Source organism: Mugil cephalus, chromosome 7 (assembly GCF_022458985.1).
Source record: "Mugil cephalus isolate CIBA_MC_2020 chromosome 7, CIBA_Mcephalus_1.1, whole genome shotgun sequence".
Classification (NCBI taxonomy): domain Eukaryota; kingdom Metazoa; phylum Chordata; class Actinopteri; order Mugiliformes; family Mugilidae; genus Mugil; species Mugil cephalus.
The window spans coordinates 13,681,419-13,701,087 of record NC_061776.1 but is presented as its reverse complement, the minus strand read 5'-3'; the positions used below and the strand labels follow the sequence as shown (position 1 = coordinate 13,701,087).

Sequence of the window (19,669 nt, the reverse complement as noted above, 5' to 3'; positions counted from 1 at the left end):
TTAAAAACAATGCGTTCGGCTCCAGAAAAAGAAGTGCCGCAACAATTGTTCCCCGGAGAGCTACTCCGAGGCGAAATTAGAGTCGGATAAAAGGCGTTTATGCGAGGTCAACTGCAGTGTGGACGCTGTGGACACGGGCGCACGGTGGCCAAAGTCAAATCTGCGCGGATTTCCACTTTGTTTGAAGCCGGGGAGAATTTATTTTAAACGCCGTGAAATCATCAACTATTACGGATCAAATGTCAATTAAAAAATATCGTCATTTTAACACATTTCAACACATAATATTTTTTTATTTTTTTGCCTTCCGTTTTGGGAATAGTAATTTGCCCCCTGATCAAAGATTCATGTAGAGAGTGAGAGAGAAAAAAAATCACTTTTCTCTTTTCCTTAAGCACTGGTTTAATCGTAGATCATCTCACCTTTTAAATGGCAATGGGGACTGATGATGATTAGCCCTATTGAGTCCTGGGTGCCCGGGCTCTCCAACTGGTCGTCTGATTGCATGAGGACATAAACATATCACCACCGACTCTGATTAGCAGTGGAGGGCCAGGCCAGGCTAATTCTTATAATTGCAAGTGACTTCAGCAGCACCTCTCTTTGATCTATTGAAACCATTTGCCCAGCTCCTCTCCTCTCTTTCTGTCTGAGTTATTCTGACGGTGCACTGCTCGTCTTCACACTCTGCATCAACGAATTTAGTCACGCCAGAGAACATTCAAAATCCCCCTTTTTTCTTTTACTTAAAAAGAGCTTGAAATTGGTCTGATAAAATATTCTTCCAACAATCTGATGTCACAAAAGGCACATTTAATGGTTAGTCCAGATTTTAATCTCCAGTTAAAGTGACAACATCAGACATGAAAATGTTCATGTTAAGGTTATCAAATATAAAAACTACGGTATGATTTTTTTTATGTTTCAGTGAAAATTTTGAACTTTCTAAAATAAAATGTTTGAAATAAGAACATTTTCATCATAAAAACGCAAATTACATAACGCCACTTAACCTAGTTCTAATTGGATTTAAATCACTTTGAAAAACTTTTTTTCAACTTAATTACTTATTGGATAAAAATATATTCTGATTTTTTTTTAAACATAAATTGCTATTTGTTATACGTTTTCTTTCATATTTCCTAGAACATGTAGTGATCTAAAACCAATCAGTAAACACGAATCAGCAGAAAATTCTGGGCGAAAAAAAGGAAATAATAAGAAAAACACTGAGCAGATTACACGGTCTTTGTGGAACATTTTATTTCATATCAAGCTCTAGCTTTGATACAAATCAATCATCTCGGTGGGAATAAGCAGTTACGCAAATATTTGATGGCAATCCTCGATGTACAGCGCGTACCCTGATTAATTACTGTGCCATGAACATCAAACTACGACAATCATCATGTATAAAATTACAAGTTAGCCTCTTTAACATCAAGTGCATAAAAAAAGTGACAAAAATAAATAAACATATAAAACATACAGCTGCATACCTAATATATATTTGATCAACTCTGGTCTATAGCTCCCTCTTGTGGTGCAAACTGAAACATGTGAATGCGCAGAAACGTTGATTTGGAATAAAAGAAAACAATCTAAAGCTTGTGTGTACCTGGAAATAAGTCACTATTTGTTACTTATTATTATATTGTGAACTACTGCTCCTTAACATCTAGCAGCGCTTGCATCCTCAGCTGGATTTACACTAATTAGGACTGCACAAAGTGTTTTCAGTGGATGTATCCTCTGTACTCCAGCAGCAAGTAGTTCTTGATGAAGGTTGGCAGGTCAAGCTTAGGGACCACCTTGTGTATTCGGCCCGCCAGGAAGATCCTGACCTTGCAGCGTGCCAAGTGCTGCAGGGAGCGAGGAGTCATTGCCAAGGCGAAGATCGACTCGTAGAACACTTTGTGCTCCTGGTTGGATAAAAACACAGATTAAGTTCATTTGTAAAGCACTGATATCTCATCTTTGACAAAAATGAATAAGATATTTACCATTAGCTGTGCTCTGGATCTTCACCATTTATGAATGCAATTAAAGTAATGTATGTATGTAATCTATTTCTAATATTCTTCCCCACAATCCGAGATATTTATTGACTTTGCACTTCGATTAGTGCCTCATATTTAACAAAAACTTCCCAAACTAGACACCATAGCCACAAACTCTCAAATATAATTTAATTTGCGCAGTTTCTATGGGAGCATTTTTAATTAGGGTGCAGTTAGGACACCCTGCATAAAACGTGCAACATTTGAGGGCACGGAAATAAAATAAAAAAGCACACAAGAAGAGGAAGAATATACAGAAATAAAACATCTGAGGAATGCAAAATAAACGACTGAACCCTGTTCATCAGTTAATAACTTAAAGAGCTCGCCTTGAACACCTCCGCAGGCACGGACTCCACCCACGTGTCTGTGACTTTGAGGTGACTGTAGGCATTCAGGAGGACCTCAATGGAGCGTGGAGACGCAGAGCAGTGCTTCAGAACCTAAACGACACATAACAGCTCAGAGGAAAGCAGTAGGATGTATACGATCATCATTTAAGTTCACGAGCAAGCGTGTGACTCCATAGAACTGAAGAAATAAAGTAATTAAACACTTGTGAAATGAACAGATTGGTCTTCCCTCCAGGGGTTTAACTGGAAATTATGCAATTAGTGCTAATTAATCTCCTATTAACACTTGCCTAATTAGGAACCAGGCATTTTGTCTAGTGCACGTGGGTTCACTGATAGTTGTAGTCTGTTTCCCGCAGAGAGTGCAACACTTCATGTTGTGTCATGGAATGGTAATGATTTGGATGTGAAGTTGTGAAGTCTGGAATATTGCAGTGAACTGTGTTGTGTTTCAAGACTCGTAGTCAAGGTGTTACACGTGCTAATGATGCAAAATGAGCCACCTTGATGAGTAATTGGTTCATACTGTAAATACGGTATATTATTATAAACCAATCAGGACTGAATGAGCCCATATTAATTGCTTGTGCACAGATTAATCTTAGGTTCCCTACCATGGGGAGAGCACCAGGCCACACCCGGATAGAGCCGTAGTTGAGCAAAGAGCGGACAATCCTCTCGGGATGGTGGGGAACCTTGTAGCACACCACCTTCAGGATGTTGTGCATGGGAGCTTCGCCGCCATAGTCCATGTTGTTAACGCAGGCACCGTTGGCCAGCAGCAGATCCACCACGTCTGGATTCACATTCTTGCAGGCCATGTGCAAGGGAGAGTGTCTGTCCTGGTCCGTGGCGTGGACGTCGGCCCCCGCGCCCAGCAGCATCTGGCACACCTTGAAGTAGCGCCCCAGGTCCCGCGCCTCCTGCGGGTGCGAGCAAGCGGCGTTCAGCGGCGTGAGACCCTCGCTGTTCTGTTTGTCCACGGCGGCACCGTAGCGCAGGTAGAGCTCGGTGTGGTCCGGCAGACCGTTCCTGGCCGCCACAATTAAGGGGGTGTCGTCCTCGTCTACAGTGCGGCCGTTGATCGTGGCGCCGTACTGGAGGAGATACTTGGCGCATCTGCAAACACAAAGGTGGAATACAGGGTGGAACTCAGATTCACACAGGTGCATTCTGAGATGTTTCATGTCTTACACATGTTCCTTCCATGATGTTAGCTAATGTAAGCAAACCTTGTGAAGATACTGCAACTCACTGAAGTCAAGAAAAGTTAAATAATAAGCATAATAAGAGGATATGTTGCCGTGGCTACAAGGGTCCAAGCACTGGAACTGGAGTACTTTACTCACTCAAGGGATTCAGGGCTTGTACAAAGGTGCAAAGGCATGAGGCCGTCTTCTGATACGGCATTGGCGTTGGCGCCATGGATCAGCAGCAGTTTGGTACACTCCGACTGGCAGTTTTCACAGGACTCGTGCAGGGCAGTGTTGCCGGCAGGTGCCAGCTCTACATTGGCCCCCCGCTGCAGCAGGAGTCTCAGGCAGTCCACGAATCCTCGACCAGCTGTGATGTGGAGTGGCGTCGTCAGCTCCTGCTCGTAAGTCAGCGACCATAGTCCTGCCAGCGGGGAGCACAAAGGACGCGAGGTCAAGTCAGAGATCAAGCCTTAGCACCGCTGTTAGTAAGCACTTGTTTTAGTTCATTTAGAACACAGCCACATTCTGTCATGCCCTGTCAGACACATGCCGCTCTCTGATGTAAATTACGCTGAAGACGAAACCGAAGAATCGAAAGTACTGGAAAACCTACTCAAGCCTCTGTAGTTGAACCTGAAATTCTTCCACTCCTCTATGTTGCTGGTGTCGAAAACGGCGTCAATGATGGAGCTGTACTCGTCGTCGTCCACAATGCTGAGAAGCGTGAGCTCGTCGCCGACGAGCAGCGAATTCCAGAACTGCAGAACGCAGCCCGTGGCCTTGGCCGTGGCGATCACGTCTTCGCGGTAGTTCTTTGGCTTGTGCCACTTTATTTTCGGCGCTACGTAAGCCATGGCTGTTGGGTTTTTTGGTTTTGCTTGTGTTGTTTCTGTTGTAAAAACACTTATGTAGGTTGTTTGCGCAGACGGGGCTATTTCAGGGAGGTGTTACGTGATATTCTGGCTGACCCAGTGAATCTCTTTAGGAAAGTATCACTGGAATCAGAGCCTGTGTATCACGTGAAACCTGCCTATTTTTTCCAAATTATCCATTAAAATCAATGGATAATGCACATTTGGATTAAAATATATTACATAAGAAGCAACACTACAACATTATTGTGACAGACATTAGTTTGCATCATAAATTCAGCCAGAATTTTGACTTATAGCCCTTGACGAGTTATTGTAAAAAAATATTTCAGAATCAGAATCGGAAAAAACTTTATTTGTCCTTCCCCGGCTTATTTAGTATTCAATGGAAAGGCCACGGTAGAATCTAATGGATTAATATTCTGTTTCAAAAAACAAACAGGTGACTCCCGGGTCCCTATTTGACACAGATAGACTTCTATAAATATCGCCTCGTGCTGTTTCTATAAATACAGCGTCACTGTGTCTTTAAACACTAGCTTAGCACGAGATGCATCTGACCCACGTTGCTCATAGTTACATATTGCAGTGATTTTAAACCAACACAATTAATGTTAAAATACTCATTCTTGAATGCTAATCTACAATACAGTCCAATCACATGGATTCATGAGCGGATGAAGACATGATGAATGAAGACAGATGTGGTCTCTTACCTTCCCCCCTGGCGACCCAGCGCATGTCCCCTCCTTGTGGCTCGATGATGAGGTTTGCTTTGGATCCTTTAGGGAAGAGGCGCTGCACAGCCTCCACGTCTCCCGTATACAAAGCATTCTGGATGACCACGTCTTGGCAGACGGCTGGTGGCAAGGCAACGCTGGACCTCAGCGGCGCTCTGTCCGTGGCCTCCTTCCTCAGCATGTAGCTGCTGAGGTGATGGGAGGCAAGCCGCCTCTTGTACTTGTCCCTCTCTAGCATGTCCTTGTCAAGTTCAAGTGAACGCAAGGCCGTGGGTGTGAAGACGAAGCTGCCTCGCGACATGCTGAATCGGCTTGCCTCTCAAAGGAGAAAAGTGTTGGGTGCGTGTGTTTAAGTGGGGGAGACTGTCTAGAAAAACGCCGGCCCCTCTGTTTCTGTTGTCGTTCCACTCTCTCTGGCTGGTGTCCACTTTGTGCCTGCCGGCTGTTTCACAGGGTTGGTTCACAGAGTTGTTTTGATATTCGGCATGAGACCCTCCCTGCAGTGTGACAAGTAATGCTATTTTTATGTCTCACATGCAGCCACTCAAGCCACTCCTGTTTGCCTGCAGCAAAGTTAAAGCCATGAAGTCTCTCAGGCTACGAGTATCAAACGAATGGAAGAAACCCAGGCTCGCGCTAGCGCGTTTAGTTTTTGGAGTGATCACACAATACAGCAGCGCGCAGCACATTTACATTCATTTTACACATTTTAAACTTAAGCAGATAAAACTCTTCTCCTCTAAATGTGCAAAAAATTGACTATAAATTGATGCTTTTAAATAAGCAATTAAGTTCAGAAAGTATTAAACGTTTAGCTAACTTTTAAGGTCAAATACTGCCTTGACATTTTTCTTAGAGGAAGAGCAAATAAGAATCCCCTCTTTAGAAGTCCCCGCGAGTAGCTTGCAAAATGTCTTTTTTGTGCTGAGGGTTTTTTTTTTTCCTCCCCTCTTTCCCAGAGCTTTAATGGATTTTATGTATCCACACGGCTCCCTGCATTAGAACATTAGGCTGAATGACTGGCAACCGCTGTGTCACTCTGCCCCACGTGTAGTGTTCTGATGGCGGAGGGACGGCGCATAATTAAGCCTCTTAAGCCTACTCGCTAGGAATCTGACAAACATCTCTTTTGACTGATGGACGGCCATTTTCCAGGGCTAAAAATTCTACCCAGTGGCAAAACACATTTTTCAGCTGTGTAGACACAAAGGAAGGATATTCATTGCTCTCAAATGTGACAAAGAATGGACAATTTGGAGATTTTAGGCCAAGTAATATAAGCATTAATGCATTAAAATACTATGTTTCATAGGTCTTCAACAGGGGGTCCGTGACCCTCTGGGGGGTCCACGGAGGTACGGTAGGGGGGTCTTTGGTTGATTAGACATTTTTTATACATTTTTTTAATTTTCCCCTACAATTTTGCGCCACAGACTTTAAATACACATTAACACAAAACAATATATTTTACTGTGTTAGTATTTAGCTATGTTTAAAGTTTAAACTGTCAAGAAAATAATTGTATATATATATAAAATTGACAGATAAAGAAAATAACTGACATTGATTGGCATAGTAGCAACAGGAGGCGGGGCCTACTATGTATAAGAGGCTTAGATTGAAATAAAAATAATAATATTTAAACCTGTTTATTATTTGAATAGCGTACTACTGAATGCAAAATGATAATAATAATGTATATTTATAAATAGCACTAGTTTAATATAGAACACATATAGTAGGTAGGGGGTCCCTACTTAATCTCTCCATCAGTTTGGGGGTCCTTGGCCTGAAAAACGTTGAAGACCCCTGCTGTATTTTAAGGAAGGAGGATGTTGCAGTCCACTGAGACGCCTGCAAACTTGGCAGAGAGCAAGGTTCGCGCCACAGGTGGAGAAATACACGGTGCCGGTGAAGAGGTTTTACCTTCTTTCCCATTTGAAAACGCAGAAGCATGGCTGCCTCTCATCTGTACCTTAACGACTGTTCTGGTATGGAAATCAAGGTCATTTATTTTATGTTACAGTTTGGTAATAGATGCCACATTAAACTGAAGGCGAGTAAGAGTTTCAACTTTGAAAACACACATTACCAGAGAGAGACTAGGAATATTGTTTTTGCGGCTGGAGTACATCCTTTTAAATGATATACATAATGAGTTTATAATATGCATCTGGGCTACCTCCTCTCTACTTTGATGTCTTCCAAATGGCCCGGGTGTCATCAGCAAAACATGTAGGCACTTTCCCGCCTCATTGACTCCCAAATGTATTTTAAATATCATTCCTGGTAACGCAATTATTTAAAACGCTGAACTAAACACTTACTAATGGGGAAAAAGACAGCCACTTCGATAAATTCATTTCTCAAATGGTGGGCATTCGAGTTTTTTTTCCCCCTTCTTCTTCCCTTTCTGTGGAGCGGAGGCAACTCTGATGACAAAAAAAAAGAAAAAAAAAAAAAAAAAAAAACATCAGCAGTGGTAACACCCCCTGCCCTCACAGCCCCCTGTGGACATATTAAATCTTTGGTTTCTTCACATTACCCACCAGTAGCTGCCTTTCCAAGGTTTTCTGCATTGTGGTCAACACACTTCCTTTCCCAAGGCGGTAACAGTAACAGGCTGGACATCAGCAGCAGCCCTGATGAGAGCGAGCCACTTCCTTTATGCAATCATAGGCAATTAGTTCCCTCTGATTATGTGGCTCTTAATGCTATTTTGAGTACTGTGCCACACAGTAATACAGAAAGAGATTAAACTATGGCCCTCCCTCCACACTGAGCAGTCATTTAATATACTGAGAACATAATGAAATGTACACAGTAATTACAGTAATATTAAATGCTAATGGGTTTGCAATTGGATCTGCTGTTAGTTTAAGACAGAGTCAGAGCACCCAAAGACAGTGTAAGTTTTCGAGAGAGCATCACCAGGCCATCACAGCGCTCAGTTACTCATCAGGTGTTCCAAAATTTTAATGGCTCCTGTGCTATTTAATCTCATTCTGATCAGGAGAAGCAAGATGTCGTCTGGCACTTGGGCAACTGTGCGCTGGCGAGAGAGCAATTAATACGCAATTTGCAGATCACATTTAGGGAGCTGAAGAAGAAGCCGGGTGTGAAGTTTTGCATCTCGGTGGCTGAAATAACTGGTTGGTCGCCATGGAAACGTGGTAAGCAATAATGAGCGTGCTTAATTGGCTGCTGGCGATATCTAAAGAGAAGCTAGTAGCTGCATTTATGCATTCGTGTACTGGCTTTGATTTACACATAGACTTATCTCCACAGTGCGGTAGTGTGGTCCATGGGGACATATTAAATTAGACACACACAGCCTGCTTTGAGTATCTGATGCTATTAAAGCTCCTTTGATGACCAATCAACGCTGGTTCGCCTCCATACACATGGCTCATGAGAGTCCACAACAGGGCTTAGACAAGGTGCCTTGTTTGCAAATCTTCCCCCAGAGCTCATCGCAATGCTCGAGATGTTGGTGAAGAACCTAAATGAATTTATAGAGCTTTGAATTGGACAGTAGCTCCCAACTATTCAGTGGGAGCGTGATTACTTTTTCTGTACTCTTTTAGCTCTGAGCCCCTCTACCTCTAATGTATTATATCGGTCTTTGCAGATTCCAATTGTCTCTCAATGCACTGATCACCACGCAAATAGCCCCCTGTTTCATCATGACAATTGAGAGGTTCATATTTCAACCTAATAGTCCTGTATAACTTTAACCATCTATCACAACCTCATTTCATTGCGGTTGCAGTTAATACGCGCTTCCCTGCCAAGTGGAACATTTTCTAATGATGCACTCTCACATGAAAACAAGGCAAGCCATCCCGGGCTCTGCATCACTCACTAATGCACCCATCCATAATGTGTTCATAGCAGTCTGCCTAAAGGAGACTGCGACGACTACCACTAGGCACGGGCATGAGAGGGGATATGGGGAAGGTTGCAAGATACAAAACCTAAATGGCCACGATAATCATGAACAAAGTCACTGCCATCAACGACCGAATCACCCTCATAATAACATCTGTAGATTTCATATCATTGTCAAGAATGCTGGGAAGCATCAGAAATGGGAATCTCAACAATAACAGTCAGCGGTGGGAGTCACATTCAGCTGCATTATGACAGGGAGCCTGGCTTTGTAGGATGTTGATAAGTGCATTCTAATAGGTGTATGTAAAGCCTGATGTAAACACCATCCTAATTACAGAGACCTTTATCAGTCGCTCCATTTTATGCAGATTGAACTGATGCGAATGCTAGGGCCATTATCCCGTAATCAAGTACTATTCAAGTTGAAGGTGCCGTCTTCTACAAGCCTGATTAAAATGCATAACACGGATACAATGTGGCATTATTTCCCCTGTTCGTTTATAAATATGTCGATTTTTTAAGCTAACTGAATAATAAGGGTTTGTCTGAACCTCGTCAGGAAACAATTACCTAAAAAAATAAAAAAAAATCGGAATATTGCTATATTTTTTAATGTAAGTATACTAAACAGTGTTTAAAATGCATGTGATTATTCTTTTTTACATATAAAGAAAAACGCATCTTAGTTTTTCTCAGTCTGAAAAACTGATTATATTTCAAGGTTTCACCTTGTAAAGCAAATAAATTAAACAAACAAACAAAACTTTTTTTTACATGGTTCTTAGCTTTATTCAGCTCTAATTTATTTACCTGGATCCACCTTTAATTTCCATTTAATATTTTTCCTTATAATTTTACATAAAAAAAAGTCATAAAGCACTTTTTATAGTCAGCTGTAACCCCCTCCCGTATAATAACTTATATCCTGTTATATTTTTATTTTGGACTACAGGATTAATGTCACTTCCGGTTGCCATCTTCATTTTATGAGTCGCAGCATTACTTTTATTTGTTTGGGAAATGTTTACAAATTATCAGTTGACACAAACAACACTTTTCTTGTTTAAAATGTGCTGGTATGTGTGTTAACACTGTCACCATTTCATTCATCATTATTAAACTGTGACGAACGTTTTATCGCAAATTTTGAGGTTAGCATGTTGTTTCGCTAGTTAGCTAACCAGCCCGGTATGGGAACTTTTACATGCATTATCTATCTGAGGTCGTACAGGATCTACCGGCTTTCATGTCACATTTATGAAGTCTCATTTCATAATATGCAAAAGTCAAGGAGAGATTACCTGAGTGACAGCAACCAAGCGTTGATCAAGCTCTGTTACCCTTTTCAGCCTCGCAGCCACCTGTTTAATCCCCCACCTGTCTGTGCTGCTGTGCTCTCGCTGCATCGTTGTTTTTATTTGTGTCAGGAAACACAGGTGCAACCTCTGCTTCTGGACTGATGACAGTGGATGAGGATGCTGATGCACATTTGTGTGGCAGGTATAAGAACTCTGATATTTTTCTATCACAAAAAAATAAATAAAAAAAATAAAAATTATTACAGTTTTAGCATATTTTGCATAGAATGATGACGCTATAAAAGTTGAAATACAACATTTGAGATCATTTGCATGATTAAAACAGTGATGAGCTGGAGCTATATTAGAAACTCATTTAAATTTTCCTTAACTTCTAAAAAATGATACTCATGCATATTCTAGTAAGGTTATTGAGAAAGCACACACACACCTGGCAAATACAAATACAAATAAAGCAGCTCTGTCCTATTATTAAGTTTATCGTAAAGAAATGTTGCTCTGGTCGTTTTTGGATGAGGCCAGGCTGCATATGGTGCAGCTGTTTAAATGATAAACACACCTGTAGAACCATACAGTTAAATGGAATATTCAATGCACTTCAGGCCAAAAGTTTTGATTTACCTCTTTAAAAACTGCAAGCCAAGAGAAAATCCGGGTTTTGCAAGGATAAATAAATATATCACACTGAACGACCTCGTGCACGTGGGTTATTCTAATGGTGTACAAGCTCTATAGTTTGTTTGCACAATGGGACAATAAATCGCCAGCGCTAATGCGTGTGCTAAAGACAATTCCTTTAATTTATCCCACAGCTAATGTATGCCGCAGCCAATTACTAGGAATGTCATACACTGTGGTGGTCTGACAAAACTCATGGAAGCCACAAGTCTGCAAGATGACAGATGTGCAATTACACCATCTAGTGGTGGATACTGGCATTTTTCTTGCTGGTGGAGGAAGAAAAAAAAAGTATGACAAGATGTAATCCTCTTTCTGTGCACTTACAAAACCATTTAGTGACAGGTTTGAGATCCGCGTCATAATATGCATGCGCTGAGGGCTTCACTTGGAGCTGGTGTACTTGGTGACCGCCTTGGTGCCCTCGGACACGGCGTGTTTAGCCAGCTCCCCGGGCAGCAGCAGCCTCACTGCGGTCTGCACCTCTCTGCTGGTGATGGTGGAGCGCTTGTTGTACTGAGCCAGCCGGGACGCTTCCGTGGCGATCCTCTCGAACAGGTCATTCACGAAGGAGTTCATGATGCTCATGGCTCTGCTGGATATCCCCGTGTCCGGATGCACCTGAAGGCGCGCGTGTGTGCGTGTGTGCGTTAAAATGGGGCGTTTAAGTCGGGGTTAAGGAAAACGGAAACAAGAGAACTCGTCGCGCTTTCTCCACCCACCTGTTTCAAAACTTTATAGATGTACATCGCGTAAGTCTCTCTTCTTTTGGCTTTTCTTTTCGCCTTTTTCTCGCTAGAGCTCTTCCCTTTCTTTTTGGATATGTCGTTAGCCATTTTTGAAGCGTCAAAGTCGAGTAGTTCAGGAGTGATTATCCCAGTTTTCTGTCTCGCCTTCAGCTGTTTATGTAGCTTAGCTTAATTAGCGACTCATCTAATTCACCTGCTTTGTTTTTGCAGCGGATATGACGCTGCGCATTAAGATGAATAACTGCTGCTAAAAGGCCTCTCAATCATGGTTTTACTCAGGCAAGTTGCGTTTTTGTTTTTGCATTTAAATCTTCTTGATGCGTTTGATACATTGCTGCACTTAACAACTATATCCAGTAGGTGGCACGCTGGTATTAGTTTTAAAAGTAGTATCCCTACTTAAAATTCCACTGTAAACCACTTTAATTTCCCATGTAGCTCATAAAATGTATTACACCTGTGGGAACGCTTAAATATCATGAGATTTACTGGCAAACACTTCCAAACAGCTTTTGCAGTCACATCCATATGTGTGCCTGCACCTTCTTCAGACACATTAATATACATACACTGAGGCCGTGCTCATTAAAAATATATGGTATTATGAGCAGGGCTGGATTAAAGCACTCACCCTAGCCCCAAAAGCCCCAGGTTCATTTTGTCCAATTTCACTCTAACAAGATGGATTTTTGCGCCGTGGCCTGAGTGGCGGCAGTGGTGCAGCGGTTTGCACTGCTGCTGCGCCACCGCAGGAAGTGGTGGGAACCTGCTGGCCAGGTGGGTCATGTGGTGGAGGTGAAATGCAAGTGCCCCAACGTGGATCATCTCTGGGAACTTCCTCCTACACAGTCCAAATATATATATATATATATACACACAATTTTAGTTGATTGCCCAATTGGGGACACTGATTACATTCCAGTGACACTAAGAATATAATGGCTGATTAAAATGTCTAGATTTAACAGAAGAATACTTTGTCATTCAAATAAAACTGCAGTTATTTGGTGCACAGACTATTTTCTGTCTACTCGTAAACGCCCTTCACAAAAATACTGTACGATGCAGGGCAGTTTGTTTAGTGATGGCATATATGATCCTGGACTCTTTGTAGAACACCCCAGTACATGTAAGATAGGATGAAGTGCTTTTTCCCTGGGCCTGAGTGTGTGTGTGTGTGTGTGTGTGTGTGTGTGTATATGTATGTATATATATATATATATATGTACATACACACATATATGCATTCTGTTCTTTTATTTGGGATGAAAAGTTTAACATCTAACATCTCCTACCATATTTTTATATTTAATAGCATATTCGAGGGACAATTAGAAGCTGCTGTCACTATAAAACATGTCAGCTACTTACTTTAACTCCCCAGTCTTTTATCTCTCGAGCAGGGCTTTTACTTTTTATTCCTTCCCACAGTGTTAGTGCAGTTTTGTAGGTTTGGTTCAACATAAAGCTAGGTATGTCCTTGCACTAACACGACCAAAGATGTTAGACAATAACACAATTGAAAAATGTATCCATCTTGTCTGATCTGTTTGTATATGGTGGAGGTCCCGGCTCCTGTTTCACCAGCGTTTTATCCGTTTGATCGATGAGATCCAAGGCGCTGGAAGAAACTGAACACAAATGATGTCTTTTGTCACGCTCACACTTTAAAGCACCGTGTCACGCTCATTCAGGTGTACCGTGCCAAAGGTCGCCACAGATGCGCTGGCTCTAAGCATGCATGCATTTTTGTTGCAGCAACTAACAGGATGACCTTTCAAGTTTGTTGATCCTAAAGTAAATAGATAATTTACACCGGACTGGACTTAAAAATATCTTAAAAGCTGTAGATATTGCAACATCTGCATAGTCCACAAAAAATCTATTCACTAAAATATCTGTTCACCTCCGCTCTGAATAATTTATACACTGATCAGGCATAACATTATGACCGGGAGAAGACAGGAGAAGTAAATGGCACTGACCATCTTGTGACAATTCTGTGTTCTGCTGAGAAACATTTGGACCTGGCATTTGTGTGGATGTTACTAGACATGTACCACACACCTGGACCAGACCAGACACCCCCACCCCATAGCAATGACACTCCTTTATGGCAGCAGACATCCCCAGCAGGACGCAGTCTGACACAAAAATGGTTTCAGAACAATTCAAAAAAACAGGAAAAACAGCACAAGGTGTTGACCTGGCCTCCAAATTCACTAGATCTCAAACTAATCACTGGAGCAAACCCGATCCACAGAGGCCCCTCCCCTCAATCCATAGGACACAAAAGGCCCCCCACTAACAACACTGTTGCCAGACACCACAGGGCACCCTCAGAAGGTCCATCTCCACTCTCTGATGAGTCACAACTGTTTTGGAGACACAAGGGAGACTTAAAAAATATTAGGAAGGTGGTCATAATGTTATGCCTCATCTGTGTATATATTTGGCCTAAGCAATGCGAAGTCTAACAGTCTACACTGAAAAGAAACCCGTCCAGACATATTCTTTTCTTCCCCCGTCACTGTTGTTTTCTGCAAGCACACATCGAGCACCGGTTTACTTATGAATAGGCCCCCACTGCATTTAAGTAAGGTCATTTGCAGCAGCTGCCGCACACATTTAAAAGCACCCATTGGTTATGAAGGTCCATCTTTTCCTCTGTTGTCTGGCAGATTTCGTGCTGTTTGGCTGCTTCATCTGCGAAGAGAAGAAGGGAGGGGAAAAAAAAGAAAGAAGGTGAGTGCGTGCACATCTGCTACATCACTAAATCTGCTCGACCGCCACGGAAAACGAAGAGTGTCGGCTGTTGTGTTTATCACAGCCTTTCATATCGGACATATTGCAGAAGGCTCAGAGAAGTGTTTGTTTTATTTATGTTTTTTTTTTTTTTCTGCAAGGTTTGTAGCCTAATGGAACAAAGCTTAGCTGAAGTGATAGGTCTGTAGCTGCTAAAAGCGCAGGCTTAGGGCCTTGAGGTCAACCTTGAGGACAAAACAACATTCACTTTATGTTAACAATCTTAGAAATGTTGTGAATATTAATGTTTTCCCAAAAAAAATCGCAGTCGAGTTGAGGTTTACATTAAAGATTCACTTTCACCCTTTTCTCGGTTATTGTAATTCAAAAGCTGTTACGAATGTGCTAATGCCAAGTTCTGAAGCTTGTATAAATTATACCCAAGTGCTTAAATGCTGGGGTAGTTACGAAGGGTTTCAGGTTGTTTTATTGCGTCTTCATACTGGCACTGCCTCGTCTAGTCCGGTGCTGCATCTCTGCCGCTCGTTCCTTAACTTCATGATATATGTGCTCTTAAATGCCGGCTGCTTTAATGCCGCGTTCAGTTCCTCACAGGGAAGTCTGTTCTCTGAGGTGCTTTTTGGAAATCTGCATAACTTTGTGCATCACAAAGAATGACTTAACGGTAATTGCTCCTTTTTTTAGCTCCGCATCATATCGGGGCAGTTTGCTTGTCACACAGTTTTTTGCTGAACTGCAGTAATTATAGCACATTATTTAATATCCAACCTCATTTGGAGTCACACAGAGACACTGCGGTCCTCTATCTGTGTTCGCTTGACACATTGGGTTTAATTTTTGTTGAGTTTAGAGGCATTTTGGCGACAACATACAGAAATCAAAGCGGGCGGCGGCATGAATCACATGGTTTGTGAATATACATTATGTGCCCTCCAATTTAAACAACAACAACAACAATCGCCCTGATAACCTCACATAGTCAGAACACAGCTGATGGAAACAAAGAATTTCTTTTTCCTCTTATTCTCTGGAATCCTGGTTTCAGTTCAGTTTGCCTTCTGCAAAGTGACTTTTGGGCACATTCCCAGCATTGTTAAACATTTTTAAGTTTATTTTCCGAAATAAAGCTTTTATGTAGTAAGTAATACACAGAGTGCAACTTTGAAAATTGTATTAGAAATGTTATTTGTATTTCAGTTGGCAGTAACTTTAGCACAAGCCCCATGGAACATTTGAAAGTATGTTTTAAAGAAAAAAAGAAAATCTTTTCTTTACCTTAGCAAGTTTTATTCCGTTAACCTGAAGCAAACAAGGGTGAAAGTAAATAACGACACAAAACTAAAGACACCAGAGAGTGATAACAAGCCTCAAGTGAAAACAGTCAAAAAAAAAAAAAGACTTGTGTTTTTATTCCTGTCAGTGCTGCGCCCTCATACAAGTCACGGTCAGTGTAAGTGGGCAGCTTTTAGAAGACGTGGTGCAGGGATGAAAGATGATCCCAACGGAGATGCATTATTTTCAAACCCGTGCTCAAAGTCATGAAATAAATGGGAAATCTGTATTCATGGACACTATCAAGTACAAGTCTGACCTATGCAAATAGAATAGAATAGAAAAACCTGTATTTGTCCCAAACTGCAATTTCAGCAGTTTGGGACAAATACAGGTTTTTCTATAGGGGTGGAAAAGTAACAAGAATAAAGAGTGGACTGTGTAAAGGATAAATAGTAAGATTAAAAAAAAATAGAAGAGAATAAACAATGCACAAGTATTGACATATATACAAAACGTATTGAACTGCAACAAAAGTAATGGGATTGAAACAAAAAGTATTGAATTGCAAACAGATAGTGGTTGTTGGATATTGCACGGGGTTGTACACAGTACAGAGTAAGTAGTGATAATATTAGTAATAGTCATATTCCACATGTTACGGATGTTCATTGTGGAGCCTCACAGCAGCAGGAAGGAAAGATCTCCTGTATCGTTCCCTCACACAGCGAGGGTGAAGCAGAAACACAGAACCGTGAACTCAGAGTCTAGAATTTACACAGAACATGATCAAACACAGAGGACAGGGGAGGTGAATAGATTAAGGTATGGAGAATAATTTTATTTAACACCGTTTGCAGTAGGTACACACCTAAATCATTAAGTTGTTAAATCACAACAACAGAAGCTCTTGGCTCTTCCTCAGACTCATTAGGGATCACAACCCTGTAAACGTTAGAGCAGTTTAACAGCGTAAAACCATTATTTATAATGGAATAGCAGGTTGTCTGTTTTAAGTATCTCTACACCAGTTATTGTGGCAGTCATGCACTGTGTCAGTTTTAGGCATAGACTCCATAACCCAGATCTGATGAGCCTCAGATATCACCTTATTAATACTCACTGCATTATGCTGTGCATCCTAGAATCAGGCAACCTGCACCAAAGCCTTCCTGCTGGTATGAATTTGGAAAAGAAGTTTGCTCATGTCTACACGGGGCACCGTCACCAACATGTAAAGAGAATGGAAATGAATGCAGTGTGAACAGGATTTGCATTCTGTTACAGTACGTGGAAATAGAATGTAGATTTATGCAACAGTGTTGATGAAAATCACTGTAAGCTTCATATTTATTATGTGTCAAGACGTAAATAAATATTTGTATGTGCATCCCGCCGAAGATAATTGCAACAGTCAGTTCTTTGAATTCAGATTTTAAATTATTCTGCAGGTCCCGTGACTCCGCACGCCAACCAGCCACAACATTATGACCACTGACAGGTGCAGTAAATAACATTGACCATCTTTTGACTAGTTTTGGATCTGGTATTCATGTGGATCTTACTTAGACATGTACCACCCACCTAGACCAGACCAGGCACCCCCACCTCGTAGCAACGCATCTCCAGCAGGATGCAGTCTGACACAGACAAACACACACAAACAAACACACAAACGACTAAAAAAAAAACATGAAAAACAGAACAAGGTGTTGACCTGACCTCCACATTCACTAGATCCACTAGACCCCCCCCCCCCCCCCCCCCCCACACACACACACACACACACACACACACACACCCACTGACAACATCCTGTTGCCAGACCACACTGATTAAAGTCTGACTCTTAAGTGTAATTGAAACTATATTTTGCTGACTCCCGTCCTTCGCCCACTTAGCTGCAAGTGAAACAATTGATTATTTAGCTCAGTGGCTTTGAGGAGGTGTCTGGCTAAAATCAGAGAATGGTGCGTCCGTTATTTATTGGTCACTTTTTGAAGGTGTTAAACTGCATTAAGCGTCGGAAACACACTATAGTCTTCATCCTGAAAATGAACATGTAATGTACTGAACATGGCCGCTGGTTTACTGCTTCTGCGTTAAAACCGGAGTAAATGTGTGTTGTGCAGTAAATGGATTTAATATTATGCGTCCAGCAGCAGAGAGCAGCTCTTCTGCTGCAGCATAAGTACTGGGGAAGGGCCATTGATATCCAAGGTGCTGTACAGATGCAGGGCTTTCCAAATGAAACAAAACACACACACACGCAGTTATTTTCTCTGGTGGAAGATTTGTGAAGTGTGTGTTGGTGGGTGTGTTGGATTAGCTCAGCTCAGCCTTTACAAAATAATAACAAAAATGCTGCACTTCTCGCTAAGTTAATTATAAGGTCATTAAATGCATCCAAACCCTTTTTCTTTTTTTTTTCTTTTTTTTGCAAATGCTACAAAATAACTTTTAGCATGCTCCTACTTTTTAATGTCTGGGGGCTATACTATGCCCTTGTCGTTGAGTTCCGCCCTTTTTGTTTTATGAGAATTGCAATTATGTGAAATAATTTTTTTTCGCCCACAGGATGCAGGATACCTAACCTAAGGTCAGGTTGTAATCAACCCCCAGCAAATACTCTACACTCCACAAACGAGTCCAGTCCTTTGGGATGAGCTTGAGTGTGGATTGCTTAACTTGTGCTGATGTCTTTTCAGTAAACAGAAAATTGGCTTCCATTGGTTTTCAGGGCAGAGCACTACAGTGTAGTAATGGCTTCTTGTCACTGTACACTAGTATAAAGCACCAGGAGCCCTCAGCCAAGCCCGTACTCGGTTTCTGTTTCGGACCATGCCGCGACTCTGTGCTAAAGGGTTTTTTTTAGTTTAGTCAGTGTGTCGGCCTCGTTGACTTAGAGTACCTGGCACTGTTCATGAATGAAGACGTATTAAGACTTGAGTGAAGGTCTCGTGTGAGAAACGGGCGCAGCGCCATTCATCACTATGTCTTTTTTAGCACATTAATCATTTTCAATCGTGACGGGGAACACAAAGGGGTGCAGCTGAAGTTTACACATTCTGATATATGGAGAGAATAGCAAGTAACCCACTGGATTCAAACATCTATAGTAGTCAAATCAGTGTCATTTAATATGAGGTAGTTAGATGTATTTGAGCTGTGTTATGAGTTCCTAAAATGTCTTAATCCTGTTTTGTTTGTCGTGTCGTAGTTAACTGACGTGTGGTCTTACTCTGTATGGTGGTCAGTGGATTCAAAACCACAATAGTGCATCACGTTACATTTTCTCCTGTGGCTTTTATTTATTTATTTATTTATTTCTAAAAAACTGCACCTCAGCTGTAACAATGTACGGATGACATTGCCTTTCTCAGTTAGCGAATCAACGGTTTTCTTTTTATGTATTTTATCTTTATGTATAACATACCTTTGTGGTATTGTGGCTAGTGGTTGCTATGGCCCCTGTGCTTGGTTACTAAGGCAGAATATTGATTAAATCCTGAAGGGCTCTGGCTTTATCCTTGGCAGTTCGCCTATTGTTATGATAATAAGGCGTCCCTGGGCAGCCAATGAGTGATAATCTTGTTTGGTCCTAGGAGAAATTAAAATGTCTGTCAGAGTGGTGTGGTGAACTTTTAACCCCAATAAAACCACCGACTCCTTTACTGGTCAAGCCCAAAGCTCCCATGTAGTCACACATGACGAAGCGTGTCCCAGAACTGGGGGATCAAATAAGAAGAAGGGAAGGGAAAAAAATACCA

The 19,669-nt window shown here is 41.6% G+C and overlaps 2 protein-coding genes across 3 annotated transcripts; both read right to left on the bottom strand.

Annotated features, from left to right (window-relative positions):
* Window positions 1-1,245: 1,245 nt before the first annotated feature.
* asb10 (ankyrin repeat and SOCS box containing 10) lies at window positions 1,246-10,507 on the bottom strand. 2 transcript variants are annotated; one of them, XM_047590735.1, is made up of 6 exons: window positions 10,417-10,507; window positions 5,198-5,718; window positions 3,763-4,030; window positions 3,028-3,532; window positions 2,390-2,503; window positions 1,246-1,922 (listed from the first exon to the last, which is right to left on the bottom strand). In XM_047590735.1, exons 2-6 carry the CDS (start codon window positions 5,520-5,522, stop codon window positions 1,737-1,739), a joined length of 1,398 nt encoding a protein of 465 aa, XP_047446691.1. In that variant the 5' UTR covers window positions 5,523-5,718; window positions 10,417-10,507; the 3' UTR covers window positions 1,246-1,736. The 2 variants fall into 2 exon arrangements, with proteins under 2 accessions (XP_047446691.1, XP_047446692.1); XM_047590736.1 differs by lacking the exons at window positions 5,198-5,718; window positions 10,417-10,507 and adding an exon at window positions 4,223-5,185.
* A 927-nt stretch (window positions 10,508-11,434) lies between these two features.
* zgc:92591 (uncharacterized protein LOC436997 homolog) lies at window positions 11,435-12,011 on the bottom strand. Its single transcript, XM_047590737.1, has 2 exons — window positions 11,835-12,011; window positions 11,435-11,733 (listed from the first exon to the last, which is right to left on the bottom strand). Exons 1-2 carry the CDS (start codon window positions 11,946-11,948, stop codon window positions 11,497-11,499), a joined length of 351 nt encoding a protein of 116 aa, XP_047446693.1. The 5' UTR covers window positions 11,949-12,011; the 3' UTR covers window positions 11,435-11,496.
* Window positions 12,012-19,669: the final 7,658 nt, after the last annotated feature.